Source organism: Heptranchias perlo, chromosome 26, assembly GCF_035084215.1.
Source record: "Heptranchias perlo isolate sHepPer1 chromosome 26, sHepPer1.hap1, whole genome shotgun sequence".
NCBI classification, from domain to species: domain Eukaryota; kingdom Metazoa; phylum Chordata; class Chondrichthyes; order Hexanchiformes; family Hexanchidae; genus Heptranchias; species Heptranchias perlo.
In genome coordinates this window covers 21,636,045-21,650,535 of record NC_090350.1, presented here as the reverse complement: position 1 = coordinate 21,650,535, position 14,491 = coordinate 21,636,045, and the positions used below count along the sequence as shown (strand labels likewise).

At 41.5% G+C, this 14,491-nt stretch overlaps 1 protein-coding gene and 1 long non-coding RNA gene across 4 annotated transcripts in view; one reads left to right on the top strand and one right to left on the bottom strand.

Moving 5' to 3' along the window:
- Nucleotides 1–1,362, bottom strand: part of LOC137342813 (uncharacterized) — a 192,544-nt gene extending 191,182 nt beyond the window's left edge. Inside the window, exon 1 of the long non-coding RNA XR_010967343.1 lies at nt 1,245–1,362. This is a non-coding gene — a long non-coding RNA (uncharacterized lncRNA). The remainder of the gene's footprint in view (nt 1–1,244) is intronic.
- Nucleotides 1,363–1,529: 167 nt separating this feature from the next.
- Nucleotides 1,530–14,491, top strand: part of LOC137342812 (macrophage scavenger receptor types I and II-like) — a 34,558-nt gene continuing 21,596 nt past the window's right edge. The window contains exons 1-4 of one of the 3 annotated variants that reach the window (XM_068006999.1): nt 1,530–1,622; nt 3,334–3,470; nt 6,267–6,395; nt 12,657–13,310. In XM_068006999.1, the coding sequence (XP_067863100.1) occupies nt 3,347–3,470; nt 6,267–6,395; nt 12,657–13,310 (907 nt within the window). In that variant the 5' untranslated portion in view covers nt 1,530–1,622; nt 3,334–3,346. Of the gene's footprint in view, nt 1,623–3,283; nt 3,471–6,266; nt 6,396–12,656; nt 13,311–14,491 lie in introns of all 3 variants that reach the window. The other 2 variants (XM_068006998.1, XM_068007000.1) reach the window with 2 other exon arrangements.

Here is a 14,491-nt window from a genome sequence, read left to right as displayed (position 1 = left end):
CCGGATTTTCATCCAATGCAATGTTATTTACAGGAAGTGATTACCTAAAATCAACATCACTAGGTGATCAGGTACAGCACAACCAAATCAATGCATGTACATTGAAACAATGTTAAAATGATTTTAGAGTGAACAAAACATTCTTACATTTATATCAAAAGTGTCCTTGCTGTTTACTTACACTAATGCTCAGTTAACTATGAAATCTGAAGCAGATCCATCTCAATTAATACTCACAACATGATAACACTTAAATTATTATTTATTTACTGTGTTAATCCAATAAGAACAGAGGGTAAGAATAGGAAAGTCCATTCAGCTTGTGCAACTCACCTTTGCAAGGTTTTGTACTATAAGCTGCTCTGACCATTTTAATTTTCTTATGCCTTGGCACTGACCATGTATCCTTTTGCTCCATGATGAATCTGGATTATGCCCATCCTTTGTGGACATTCACTAACTTACTTTTAACACCTTTGTATCTTCATAAGTACTGACTCAATATTCCAGTGTGTACTCACAAATGGTTTATAGATTTTTAGTGTATTATCCTCAGACTTCTACTTAATGGATCTACTTATACACTAGCAATCCAATTAACTTGGCAATTGCTGCCAGGCAATGTGACAATTGTATTAACTGCTGCACTTCATTTATTGATAGACTCTTCAATACAAATTACAGTTATTATATTTTGTTACACTATAAATTAAGTTGTGGTTCTCAATGCTAAACAACACTTGACTTTCATTTGCCCAGTTTCTAAGTTTGTCTGCATCCCTTTGAGTGATACCCATCACCTCTGAACATCCTACTCTTTTTTACAATTACCTTCAATGAGCTTTGCAACATTTCTCTTCTACTTCACTCTTTAAGCATTCTAAAATACATTTTATCTGAGCCTAGTATGTTAATAAGTATTTAGTTTCTGATCATTTTCTCCCTGAACTCAAGTACACTCGTCACTCTAATTACCTACAGCTATCTTCTACAGTGAAATTATTGTGAAAAAAGCTCTCTACTATACTGGTTACCACCTCTACTATCTCGTTTTAAGGGTTACTACTTGTTCTTCACAACCACATCCAAATATGAGTTTTGACTCACTTATTTTTCTACCAATCACTCCTCAATCTCTAGACAGCATTATACTTGCCCCATTTAAACCCCGTGAAATCACCATTCATGGATTAATAGTCAGTACTTCAAACACGTCAAGTACATTAATCCTAATAATTACTTACAGTAAGTTTATATTCATGGTCTTTGGCCTGTTTTCCTGGACTAATTAAATTCTGCCATCCAATTGTCCATAGAAGACCCAGGACAATCATCTTTATAGATTTATATGACAGTTTTACTAAGTTCCCTCTCCAGTTGAACAAACCCTGTTTTTTTTTTGTTACACCTATACCCTAATAAAATTTGCAACCTGCATTTGATTTGATCGCAGACCTGCCTGTCTGTGCTGCGAACTAATCATATCTTAGATCCCACTCACGCAGTCTTGTGATTGCGTGTGGAGTACACTGAGGAGAGCTCTCTTCTACTCTGTGTTCCTAATGTGTGAAGATTAGAGTGTTCTCCTCAAGGTTCCAAAATACAAAAATTCAAATAACCTTGTGAGTAGTTGTTGAATCTTTGATTTAGATTTGGTTTGGGTTGAGCAATATTTAATGTAAAAACTTGCTATATATTTGTTAAATTTGTTAAATTCTATGAAATTTTAATTTATTTGTGTGCATGTGTCATAGCAAAAGGATTTTAATATAGATGGTTTTGTAACTGTTTTGTTTCATTAATACAGGACGTTCTATTTTCGTGCAATTTTTCTTCATTTTCTGCTATCTCTCTTCCTAGTTCTTTCTAGGAAGAACTAGGAAGTTTCTCCATACCTCGGTTACTTTTCCTTGGTTCTGTTTTCTTTCCCCCCTATCTTGGGTTCTTTTTACATGCACGTACTGATTTCCACTCCGTTCCTCAAATTCCCTATCAAACTTCCACTGAATCCGCTATAATTGTGGTTTATCTGCATGCTGTTAACTGGTGTTCCTCACACTGTTAGTACACCACTGGTGTTTGCACGGGTCATGTTCCAGGGCAGCTTAGGCTCTCTCAACCTTTCAACTATTAAGAAGCTTTCTGCATATCCCTTCACTAAAAAAACAGATCTGGCCGACACTTAGTGGAGCCATTGCTACAGCACACCACTAGTGGGTGATCACACACTGACCACTGTTGTTCTTAGTCTGAATACTGTGCCGTGATTATTGGTGGTGGGGAGGGAGGGGGCACCTCTGCCAACATAATCATCCCAGGATCACCAGCATCCTTATGTCTTGTTCTTGATTGCAAACTGAAGCTGATTTCTCCATTTGCTGCTCATTAGTAACCATTGAAAAGAAGGGTATGTGTAATCTGGAGCCCACTACTTGGCAGGCATTTCAAATAAACTACGGTAGTAGACAAGATGGCTATAAATCTTGATGCCATTGATTTTTTTTAAAAACCAGATATAAGTTAAAGGGTGTGGGAGGAGACTGGAAAACAGAGTAAGTTAACCTACTGCGCTTTCAGTTCTGGGTTCTGGTTTAGGAATCCAGCTCAGTCCGATATTATGAAATTCACCTCTGTTTTCTGGCTGCAAGGTTCTGATACAGAATGAGTTTGGGCAGCCCTGATGTAGTTATTAGTAGGTGCTGGCCCATAACAAAGAACCATCCACAATTCAGTATATTTGGACTAAATTGGCCATGTTACTCAAGGTCATAATGATGAATGAAGCAGAATTTTAAAAAAAGTCACACTGATATACTAGGCACTTTTTTTGTGAGCTCAGTATTAAGGCAAAGATGTTGGGATGGAATAGACATCCGTTTTCCTCTATGTCTGAAGATTTACCCATGCTGTGCTTGTTCTGTGGCTGGTTGATGATACTCCAATCCCTCACTTTGATATCTGTCGCTTTGATACACACAAAAAAAACAAAGTGTGGATTGTGAAAAATAAATGTAATTTTAGGTAAAAGGCCGAGACGATCTATCAGTGACTCTGAATGTTAGACTGTTCTAAAGAAGCCTATTGTATCCCACCATTTAGAGCATTGTCAGAGCAAATATTCTAGAGTTGAAATAATGTCTGCGATATTTGTATTTAACTCCTCAGTCTTTCTTTTCTTAAATTTTGAGTGAATACGGGAATGGAATTATATTTTAAAAACGTAGGAATATATTTACAACCCCATTGTGCTTTACCATGTCTGCTTTAATCTTTATCTATTCAGGTGTATATATATGCCCATTCACTGAGTCTGAATGCCTTATTTTCAGCCAGACGGTACCAAGATATGGCAAAGTGGGAGAAATTGCCCGAGGGCAGCGATAATATTACTCTACTGGAAAACTTGAAAGAAGAAGCCAGTATGATGCAATCTTCTAACTCTCACTCAGAAATTAATTTATGTGATGATAGTAAGTACATTTAAAGTTTATAATTATTGAGAAGGAATTTGTTTCTGTATTTGTATCTTTCTATCCCCTTTTCTATACATAACTCATTATCTTTTTTTCTTTCTGTTCTTTCTTGATCCCACTTAATTTAATCTTGATGCTCCCAAATAATTTAAAAGCAGAATCTGACCCCATGGATTTTGAATTTTATTCTTTTTTTTTTACTTAAAGTGGGGTGGGGGGGAATTGTCTTGTGAGATAAATACTATTTGGAACAACCTCATGCTATCCAATAAGGCAGTGGTTGTTCATTCTGCTCTATTTCCCACAATAATAAAATTTTTATATAGGTTAAATACTTACCATTCTTCCAAGTCATTAATTATAGTGGAATCTATGTTCACTGAGATTCAGTATGCCTGAACTGGCTCTGTGCAATTTCTGTCATGCCAAGTTCTTCTTGAAAATGAAACTGCTTCTCACATCTTACTCCTCTGTGGGGCATTGTTCAAGGCTGTATGAATGTTGGGAACTCACTGAATTGCCAACAAACATTACATTACTAATAGGCTGTTGGCCATCTGTAAAGATGGTGTTTGTCACCTTTCCCTCCGCTTGCATTCATTTCAACGAATTGAATGCGATGATTTTTCTGCTCACTGTCTATACAACAACAACTTGGATTTATATAATGCCTTTGACGTAGTAAAAACATCCCAAGGCTCTTCACGGGAGCGTTATGAGACAAAATTTGACACTGAGTCACAGAAAGAGATATTAGGTCAGATGACCAAAAGCTTGGTCAAAGAGGTAGGTTTTAAGGAGTGACTTAAAGGAGGAGAGAGTGACAGAGATTTAGGGAGGGAATTCCTGTGCTTAGGACCTAGGCAGCTGAAGATGCGGCCACCAATGGCGGAGTGCGGGAATGCGCCCCTTCACTACCATCCATCTACTTATGTGTGCCAGAGTATTCAAGTCCTTGTCACCCTAATTGTCTTAATATTCAATATTCTGCTATGAACCTAGTAGTGTAAATTAGGAATATTTCAATGCAAAACCTTACAATTGAATGGAATAAGAATTCTTTTATCCCATTGCATAGAAATGCTTACTTGTTTTTTTTTCTGAATATTTTTTGCTGAGCTGAGAAAATTAAACATTGTGTTAATGTTCCTTAGTCACCACTTCCTCAGCAATGTGCTTCTATTTCAGGAAGTAGAAAATACAGCAGCATCGACCAGTGCTGACTCCTGCTCCCAAACTGAGGCAGAGGAGACAATTGTGACTTAATTGTTTGGGAGAGTTAGTGGTGCTAGAATATTCTCTGGGCTACTGTAAAAAGTAAAATATTGCAGATGCTGGAAATCTGAAACAAAAGTAGAAGATGCTGGAAACACTCAGCATCTATGGACAGAACAGATTAGTTGATATTTTGGGTATGGACCCTTCATTAGAACAGAAGGGTCTGATGAAGTTGTGCTGAAGATACCCGAAATGTTGACTTGTCTATTCTCAACAGATGCTGCCTGATCTGCTGAATGTTTCCAACACATTCTGTTTTTTGTCATCTTTATCATTCCAGGGTAGGGAGGAAGAGGAAGAATATTTCTGTTTCATGCCTTCTTAAACTACACTAGCAAGTTTAAATTTACTTTGAGCTGGCCTCTGTTGTATCCAGAACTTCCAGTTGCTTTACAAATATCGTAAAATTTAAACAGAACATTAAACATCACAGTGCCATTACTGTAAGGAATTTGAATTGTTGTTCTGGATTTTATCTAGTTTACTTTCTCTGCTGTACCATGTTGTGTCTATAAGAAAAGCCCTTAGGCACAAGCCAGAATCAACAAGTTTTCAAGCTTAACTAGGGCATCCTATACAAAAGAAACTAATTCAGGATTTCCAGATAATTACAATTAATTGCCGTAAGGATTTCAAAGTAACCTTTAGGGAACACTGAATTCTATGTCCTTTAGGTTTATATTTATATTATAAAAGCCTGCAATTTTCTACTCCAGGTCCATCGCTTCTGTGGATTTTTCCTCAGTTTGGCGATGGGTTTGATTTGGATGTAAGTTTGCTTGTCCTATCCGGAAAAAATATTAGTTTCAAATAAACACCGATAGGGGCTGATATTCTTTTATCTCAGAATCAGGGTCTGGAGCCTAAAGATCCAGGGAAAAGTTTTCTTTAACATTGCAAGCAGCCCTCGCGCAAGGGGCCACTGAGAGCAGCTTCTTCCCCTTTTGGGGAGGCACCGGCAACCCACCAGTCTGGGAAGCCTAGGCCAATGTTTCCAGTCTCTCTGGTGGGGGTCGGGGCGGGGGTGGGCGCTCCAGAGACACCGCCAACGACTTGCTCTTCATTGCCCCTCCCCTTGACCTCATGCACTTCAGTGGGAGCAGCAGGGGAGGTCACCGGCAGGCACAATCCTGGTGTACCTACCGGCATTGCATTCCCAGGGAATTTCTAGACCAAAATATTGGAAGTGCACAGCAGTTCAATCACTATCTGAAAGAGAATGATAGCTTAATGTTTCAAGTGGTACCTTTCATCAGAACTGGCACAGTCAGGTTGGAGAAGATCCCTCATAGGATTGATCATAAGAGGAGAGAGAGCAGAGAACAAGAGGTAGAGGCCATGAGCATAAGCATGTTGGTACTTTCACAATGAAGCAACTGGGTTAATAGTTTGTAAATTGATTTTTAAAATGCTGGAAAGACTTTGGTCTAATTCGCTTTAATTTTTAATCTTTTCAAATATTCATCTAAGAAAATGTAAGTATATTATATGTCATAAAGTTACACTGTTTTTCAGAGCTCAGTAGTATAAATGAAAGCAGAGCTTACCTCAATATACCAATGCCATCTTGGACCCTGCGGACAGCAGTGATTGCTCTGTACCTGATAGTCTTCTGTATCCTAGTATCAGTTGTGGCCATGGCAGGTAAAAATTTCTTTGTTTCATCTACAATGTGCTAGTATAGTGAGCTGATGTTTCACCTCCTCTTCCCATGTCTAAGCCCTCACAGATGCCTCTATCACAAGTACACTTCCTCATTCACCTGTTTCATCTGCTGATCAAACTCGTTAATTTGTGATCAGCCATATGAGCTATCCTTTTTGCAGACTGTGCTCACCTGGTTCTGACAGTTTTCTTCCCTCTTGGAGTGAATGTGGTGCACTGCTCCATGTAGAGGCAGAGCTGAGACTCAACCAGAGTCAGAATGTCTGTCAAGATAGAGATATGAATTCAAGATCTTGTGAGTCAGCTGCTCAGTGTTCTACTGCTAACCAGACCGCCCCAAACATTGTTATTTTTACAATGAAGAAACAAAACACAAACAACACAATCCCCTAAAATTCCGTAGATTGCCCCTGGTCTCCCGCCATAACTTTGACAGGAGACCTGTGGAAACCCCAGAGAAACAGCAGAAACCCTAGAGAAACGGTGGGAAAGTTTATACTGAAGTTAAGGTGGGAGACTGATGGTAGCCTTATGGAATTTCAGGGCAATTATGTTGGAATAAGGAAAGGATAGGCAGCTCCTTCAGTTTGCCATGCCATCCTAATTCAGTGCCTTCACAGGCCAATTCCATCTCCCTTTATAGCCTGCCATCCAGCTCCTATCGCTCTGTTCCCAATTGAACATGATTTTGGGTCCATTTATGTTCCATGGTCTTTACCAAATATTCCATAGGCAACAAAATGTAAAAGTGCAGTGCCTAAAATGAATTAAACCACAAATAAAATATGCTGGGCTGGATTTTCCTTTGATTTACCGCCCTGGTTTTCAGGCGGCGATGGGCCGCAAAACTGAATTAAATGGGGCTGTAATGGTTACCACCTGAACTATGCCGGTAAAAACAAGCAGAGTTATCCTGCAGAAGTAGCGCCATTTTCCTTTAACGCTCACCTGTAGGTTGTCCTGTGGGGTCAAGAGGGCTTGGCAAACCCCCTGCTCCACTTTCCCTAATTTCTTCCCCGAATTCAATCCAAATTATTACTGCTATTATTAGCGATGGTGGGAGCTGCAGAGTGCTATCCTCAGACCTCATTGAGGAGGTTGGTTCTACTTTGGCTGCACCTCAATTTCAGATGTTTCATGCTCTGGAGAGTCTGTCATGATATAACTGATCTATTGAATCAGCTCTGCAGAAAGTACAGTTTTGGACTCAGGTTACGGATTTCCCAATTTCCTATTTTTTGAAAAGGAGGAGGATGGGGAGATGGAAGAGGCTAGATTGGAGGCATCACAGAAGGTGTCTGTTCCCTACCGGCAGATATCCACTCACCAGGGTTCACAGAACAAGGGGGATGTCCTGGGTGGATGCCTAAAACAGGCATTGGGCCCCTTGAATGTGTTAGTTTAAGACCTACCGCCTACTGGCGGACCCCTCCACAAAATTTGTTACCGATGAACAGAGACCCCACTCAGAATTCTTCAGTGGCCCCTTGCAACTACCAACTACGGATAAGTTTTTAATTTTTTAAAATAAAAAAACCTTTCTGTGAAGCTAGGGGGAGCAGGAGTGCTCCTGACTTCACCGTCCTGGTGATCGTCACTCCCTGTTGCCCGATCCAACCACTTACCTGAGGGCTTCTGCCGATGGCCCAAAATTCATTTTCCTTGTTGTGTGAGCTGCCTGTGGAGGCGTGACAGGCGTTGGCTGCTCGTCCTGAAGATGTACATGAGGCCTGAGGCTTTATTTTGTGACTGCCTCGGGCCTCCCTGTTTGGGCGCTCCCTGCTTGTGCAGTGTTGAATCTGGGCCCAAAAACAGGCCTAGATTAATTTCTACCCCAAGAAGTCTTACTTAGATTTCTCTTCAGTTCACTGCCTCAAAAAGCTGTGCTCCCCCTGGAGGGTATTGTGGACATGTATCAACTCCTGGCTGAAGACATGCAGCTCACTTTTACCAACAGAACAGCGTTGTTTGTAGCAGTTAAAGCTCCTACTGCCTTGAATTTCTTTGCTACTCGATCCTTGCAGGCAGCATTTGATGACCTTCAGCCAGCAGCTCACCATTTCATAAAGAAGGTGGCTAATCCTCTCTTCAGGCAGGCTGCACACCTCATATCCTGCCTAATGGAACCAGAAAAACAAAGAAGAGAAAGCTTCAATTCTGATACAGACCAACAGGGTTCCCACAGGTGCAAGGAGCAATTAATAGCGCGCACATGGCACTCAAAGCCCCATATGTCAACCCTTATATTTCATGAACAGGAGAGATTTTCATTCCATTAATGTACAGCTAGTATGCAGTGTCAATCGCCTTATCCTGCATGTGAATGCCTATGATCGAGGAAGCTTCATCTACTTATCAGCCCCAATGACTCAAAGCTGTGTATCAGGTTGGTTGATTGATGATGGCTAATGACTCCAGTAACGCTGCCACAGACAGAAGGGCACAACAGATATAATGAGACCAGTGGTGGTACAATGTGTGATTGAGCGGTCTATAGGAATTCTGAAGTCTTATTTTAGGTACTTGGATAAATCTGGTAGATCTCTGCAGTATAGCCCAGCAAGAGTCTCCAGAATTGTTGCACCTTGCTGTGTACTATAACATCTCAATGAAAAAAGGCTTGCTGCTTCCGGAAGCTGAAGGGGAGTGATTAGAGGGGAGTGGAAGGGCCTCCTTTTCCACAGCATGAAGAGGCTGTACAGGAAGCAGAGGACGTGAAACATGACAGCCTGAAATCAGAGCAAAGTGGACATAACTTATAGCCCAGTGCTTTCAATGAATAAAACTTGACACATCAAATAAAGCCACTTGACGTCTTCCTGTTCTCCCCCTAACACTCTCAAAAAGTCCCCCACTGAAAAAGACTTCTGCCCATTTCCTTCATAAGTCAGAAGTTTACATTTCCCCTACCACCATATAGCTGCCAAAAGTTGCAAACATACATAGAAATGAACTGAGAACTTTGTGTGGTCAAGCTGTGTTTAGTTAGTAGAACAACATTCAAATGAAGTTGCCAAACAATCCACCCACCCTATCCACAATTACTTCTTAACACTGTTTCCTTCTTTTGTGCCAGCTCACTTACTTGCTCATTGTGGCACCTTGGTGCTGCAGACATCTCCAGGGTGTTCTGGATATTGAGAAACTTCTTGCAATGTGTTGCTGATGTGGGTAGTCAACCCCTCCCAATTCTCCATGATCTCAATCACATGCATGGAAACTGCCTCCGCTGCCTGCATATGAGATCGATGTTCCATAATCACAGTCTTTTGAAGATTGGGCCCAAGATATGGGTCCCTAGGTTTCTCAGCTGAGGGTAGTCATTTCTCCATCCTACATGAAGGAACAGCACTCTCCTTCTCTTCCACTCCCAGGTCCTCATTCTCAGCAGTGTTGAGTGTTTTACCTGATGAAAACCTTTGACTCACCAACTACTTCCTGCCGAGAGGGTGTCTCTGTGATGATGTGTCTGTAGGCGAGAGTCCTCGTCAGAATTGGTGATGACGTGGCAGGAATTGCAGATTTGGAAGTGGCAGTGCTCAGGTGGTCATCGGAGTGACCGGCCTCTTCCTGCAAGACATCCCCTAGGATATGAAACACACAAGAGTTTGTTTAGCTGTGCACACAATGATATTTGACCTTGAAGAAATAGTGGCTGAGTATGAAGGCATTGCAATACTTTGAGAAAGCACTGGAGGATGATGATTCTCGTCCTGCCTTTATCACCCTTCTGCTGCCGTCTCTCACAGCCTCTTCTGTCTGTCTGTCAATTATTTCCAGAGCTTCCTGTTCATGTAGACTCAGGATTTTCAATGTTCTTCCCCCAGTTGCAGTTTTCTACCGGTGGTTGTGTGCCATCTTTTCCGTTGAAGGGAGAGAGCACAATGTTAAAACAATATGAGTGCTATGGCGACTTGTTCCCCCCCCATATGAGTCCATCCATCCCACAATGATGAGAGATGCAGGTGCATTGTCCCTTTAATTGAACTATCCTTGAAGAGCAGCAGAACGCCTTGTGGCAGGCTGTTAATACTTGAGTGCGGAGTTTCCCTGAGACCAAGGTGATGACAGAGTACGAGAGGTAAGGAAGAAAGTAAAGCCTCTATTAATGGAACAGGAAGTGGATTGGCAACGGTGCCTTAACGTACTGTGGCCATCCTTGTGAGGTCACTGAAGCTGTTGCCACACTGTGTGGCAGTTCCTGTAGTGGTGGATGTTGCACTGACTGCTTCTGCAATCTCCCTCGAAACATCCTCTTATTTGGTTTCCTGCCCTTCTCGCCCTGAATTCAGCCAGCACCACCGCCACAGATACAACTGAGAATCTGGGAGCCCTTCCTACTGCTGCCCCCTGCCCCCGAAGGCTGCAGCTCCTTCAGACATTCTTGTTGTTGTGCTTGTTGTTGATAAAAAGTGATGCTCCCCGCACCCCCCACCTCAATTTCTCTTTCTCTCTTTGTCTGTGTAATCTGACCCATTGTGTTTTCAGTATACTGGGATGTACTGTTTTCCGTGGCTAACCTGTCTGAACACCAACGACACCTTTGATTGGTGTGATCGTGTCCCAGCCTAATATAAGATATGCGATTTGAGAACCTTTCACTCACTCACCTGACGAAGGAGATAATCTCCAAAAGCTTGTGATTTTAAAATAAAACTGTTGGACTATAACCTGGTGTTGTAAGATTCCTTACAATTTTTGAAGGCTGCAGCAGCACTCGATTTCCCTCCCTCCTGCATCAGTAACTCAATGAGGAGCAGGATTACTGCTCCTAACCCACCCTGCGTGGCCAATGAGGGTTCTGGGAGGAAACTTCAATGTGTTAGTAACGGAGTCAGTGAGCGGGCTGAAGTCTTGCCCTGCTGCTAACACCACCAATGGAATTAGAATTCAGCCCCCTGAGTCACCCCTGGATCATACTTTAATCCAAATGTTTTCAAACACTTTGCTAGAGTTTAAAAAAGATGTATTTCTAGAGTATTGATACAGTGAAGTTGCTGTGATGTAACTACTTTGTTACGGTAGGACTGGTCATCAGTCCATATGAGAAGAGATTTGTTTGGGGAGAATTTCCATGGGGTTCTCCTAAACTCTCGCTATAACTTCAGTGGAAGATTAACAAAAAACCTGGAGCAATAGCGTGAACAGCTGTTTTTAGCCTTTTCCGCTGTTTCTCTGGGGATTTTGCCAATCTCCTGCTGAGAACCCTTGTGGAAATTTCAGGCATTTGCCTTGTTATATTGTGCAGCTGACCCAGCATAAAGGACATGCATGTACTTGGGGTATTAGTCACCTGTTAATATGAACATACTGTTGTTTTATCTTATAAGTCTCCTGATCGATCTGGACGAATTCCCGATCACCTGCAATGGTTGTGTGGGCTCCTGACTTTCTCTTGCGGACAAACCTCCTGACTGCACTGATCACTTGCCCTGGGTAGAACAGTGCATTGGGAGGTTTGCTTGCAAAATTGGAACCAAGGAGCCAGCACAAGTGATCTAGAATTATCCCAGGTACCTTCTGAGGCATACCTGTACTTTCCTGAATTACAGTAGAAAATGCTAGATTAAAAAGTGTATGAAATGATGCCGCTGCTGTGGTCTGTGGACTTATGTTTTTTTTCCAAGTTATTGCTTCCCCTTCTGTAGACTCCCTGGACTACATACTGACTGTGGCGAAGAAGATGGATGACCTCTGCTATTGCCACTCAGAACTGGCAGCTAAGGGGCATGTGAGAGGGGCCCTGTGAAGGAGGCACAATTACATATGAAGAGTTGTGGAGGGCATCAGGGGCAATTTCAGGATTTAAGGAGGAGGACATGCCCCTTAGCAAAAAATGGGGCAGCACATCCCCCTAATCCCCCGAATGCTCGTGCCTATGCCCTGTGACAAATTGCCCTCTGATTTTCCTTTCCCCCCTAATTGGAAATGCTTGGTTTCTGCTTGGGATGTCTCTGCAGTGACCCATCTGAGATTGGGAACCCAGCACTGCAGACACAAACCCACATCTTTGGTGCTGTGCATTGTCTTATTCTTCATAATCATGCACCCTGGAGTGATTACTGTAATAGCAATCATTCCTGGCTCACCTTTGGGCCATCAGGATCACCATCACTTCATGTTTATTCTTTTCAGGAAGTCACAACCCATTATGTTTTTTTAAGTAACCCACCTTTTCCTTGCCCTCTGTGCAATTCCTCTAACAAACAACTTTTTTTATTTTTCCATTTACTTCTCTAGTTCAGAAATCATCAGGAAAAGAGAATAATTCAGGAATTTGTCCAGATACAGAAAGCAAAACAGTTCAAATGAGATTGGAAACAGGCCAAAATGGCAAGAACTTGAGTGAATTAGAAAAAGAGACTGCAGGGCTTAAAGAGACAGTGCAACGGCAGAAAGATGCATTGAATAAACTCATTCAACGTAATGTGAAAATGGAAAATATACTTTCGGAGATTGCTCTTCAAGCCCAGTTGCTGAATAGTTCATTAAACTATTTAGACAACAATCTTCAGCAATTACAAAAGGATAGTGAAGAGGAAACTTACAACATGGTTTTGATGTTCAATTCCACTGAAATGCATGGGGAAGCTTTACAGGAAATGCAGAGTGAAGTCCAGCATCTAAATCATCGTGTTCAAGGTGCTATCTCAACAACACGCTCTGTGAATACCACCTGCATAGAAAGCATTTTTGTCCAACAGCAGAAGCTGGAAAAACTCGTTCTGCATGTGAGAAATGTGTCTGATGATGCACAGACCGTGAGGGTGGCTCAAATCAATTTGGAGAAGGAGTTGAAGGCAGAGATGACCATTTTAAACAATGTCACTGAAGACCTGAGACTGAAGGACTGGGAGCACTCGCTGGTTTTACAGAACATTACCCTAGTTCGAGGTAATTATACATCATCAGTATGTATTTAAGAACATAAGAGCATAAGAAATAAGAGCAGGAGTAGGCCATACGGCCCCTCGAGCCTGCTCCGCCATTCAATCAGATCATGGCTGATCTTCGACCTCAACTCCACTTTCCCGCCCAATCCCCATATCCCATGATTCCCTTAGAGTCCAAAAATCTATCTATCTCAGCCTTGAATATATTTAATGACTCAGCATCCACAGACCTCTGGAATAGAGAATTCCAAAGATTCACAACCCCCCGAGTGAAGATATTCCTCCTCATCTCAGTCTTGAATGGCCGCCCCCTTATCCTGCGACTATGCCCTTAGTTCTAGACTCTCTAGCCAGGGTAAACAATCTCTCAGTATCTACCCTGTCAAGCCCTCTCAGAATCTTATATGTTTCAATGAGATCACCTCTCATTCTTCTAAACTCCAGAGGGTATAGGCCCATTCTATTCAACCTCTCTTCATAGGACAACCCTCTCATCCCAGGAATTAATCTAGTTCAATGGTCAAGGAGACCTTCAGTAAAACAGCAGGGATTAGCAAAGAGACTTGCTTAAAGAACAGCAAAAAGATGGTAAGGAGCAGCAACGATCCAAGATCGTGAAAAATCATGGAGAAAAAACAGCAGGGAAATCAGAGAAAGGTTGTGGAGACCAGCAAAAAAAATGATGTTCGAGCAAAGATGAGGGAACAAGAGATAAAACTGGGAAGTATCAAAGGCAAGTGGACAGAAAATAATTTCCAACTTTTATTTAAAAGTTATAATTTAACAGTAGATTAACTTAGAGTTTGTTGAATTTTATCCATGCACACCTAGCAAATATTTGAGAAAACACTCATGTATTACATAGCCAGATAATTCCAATGTGCAGAGCAGAAATCTGATAAACAATTGCCTCGGCTGAGCCTGCTTAGTTTCTTTATGTAGCAAAATAATTCAGCAGAGAATATAACATAAAGCCAAAGTTTCTCTGCGTCCCTGCCTCACACTCACATGTCATCGCCCTTTTAAATTTTTAAACACCAAAAGCAAGTCAGCATATGAAACTGCAGAGTCTGGCAGAAGCCACTGCTTCTAATCTCTTCCTGCACATGATTTCAAATCATAAAACTCAGTGTCCCTAAGATAAATTTAACAACTCAGAGTCTCTTCATTCATTTAGGAATT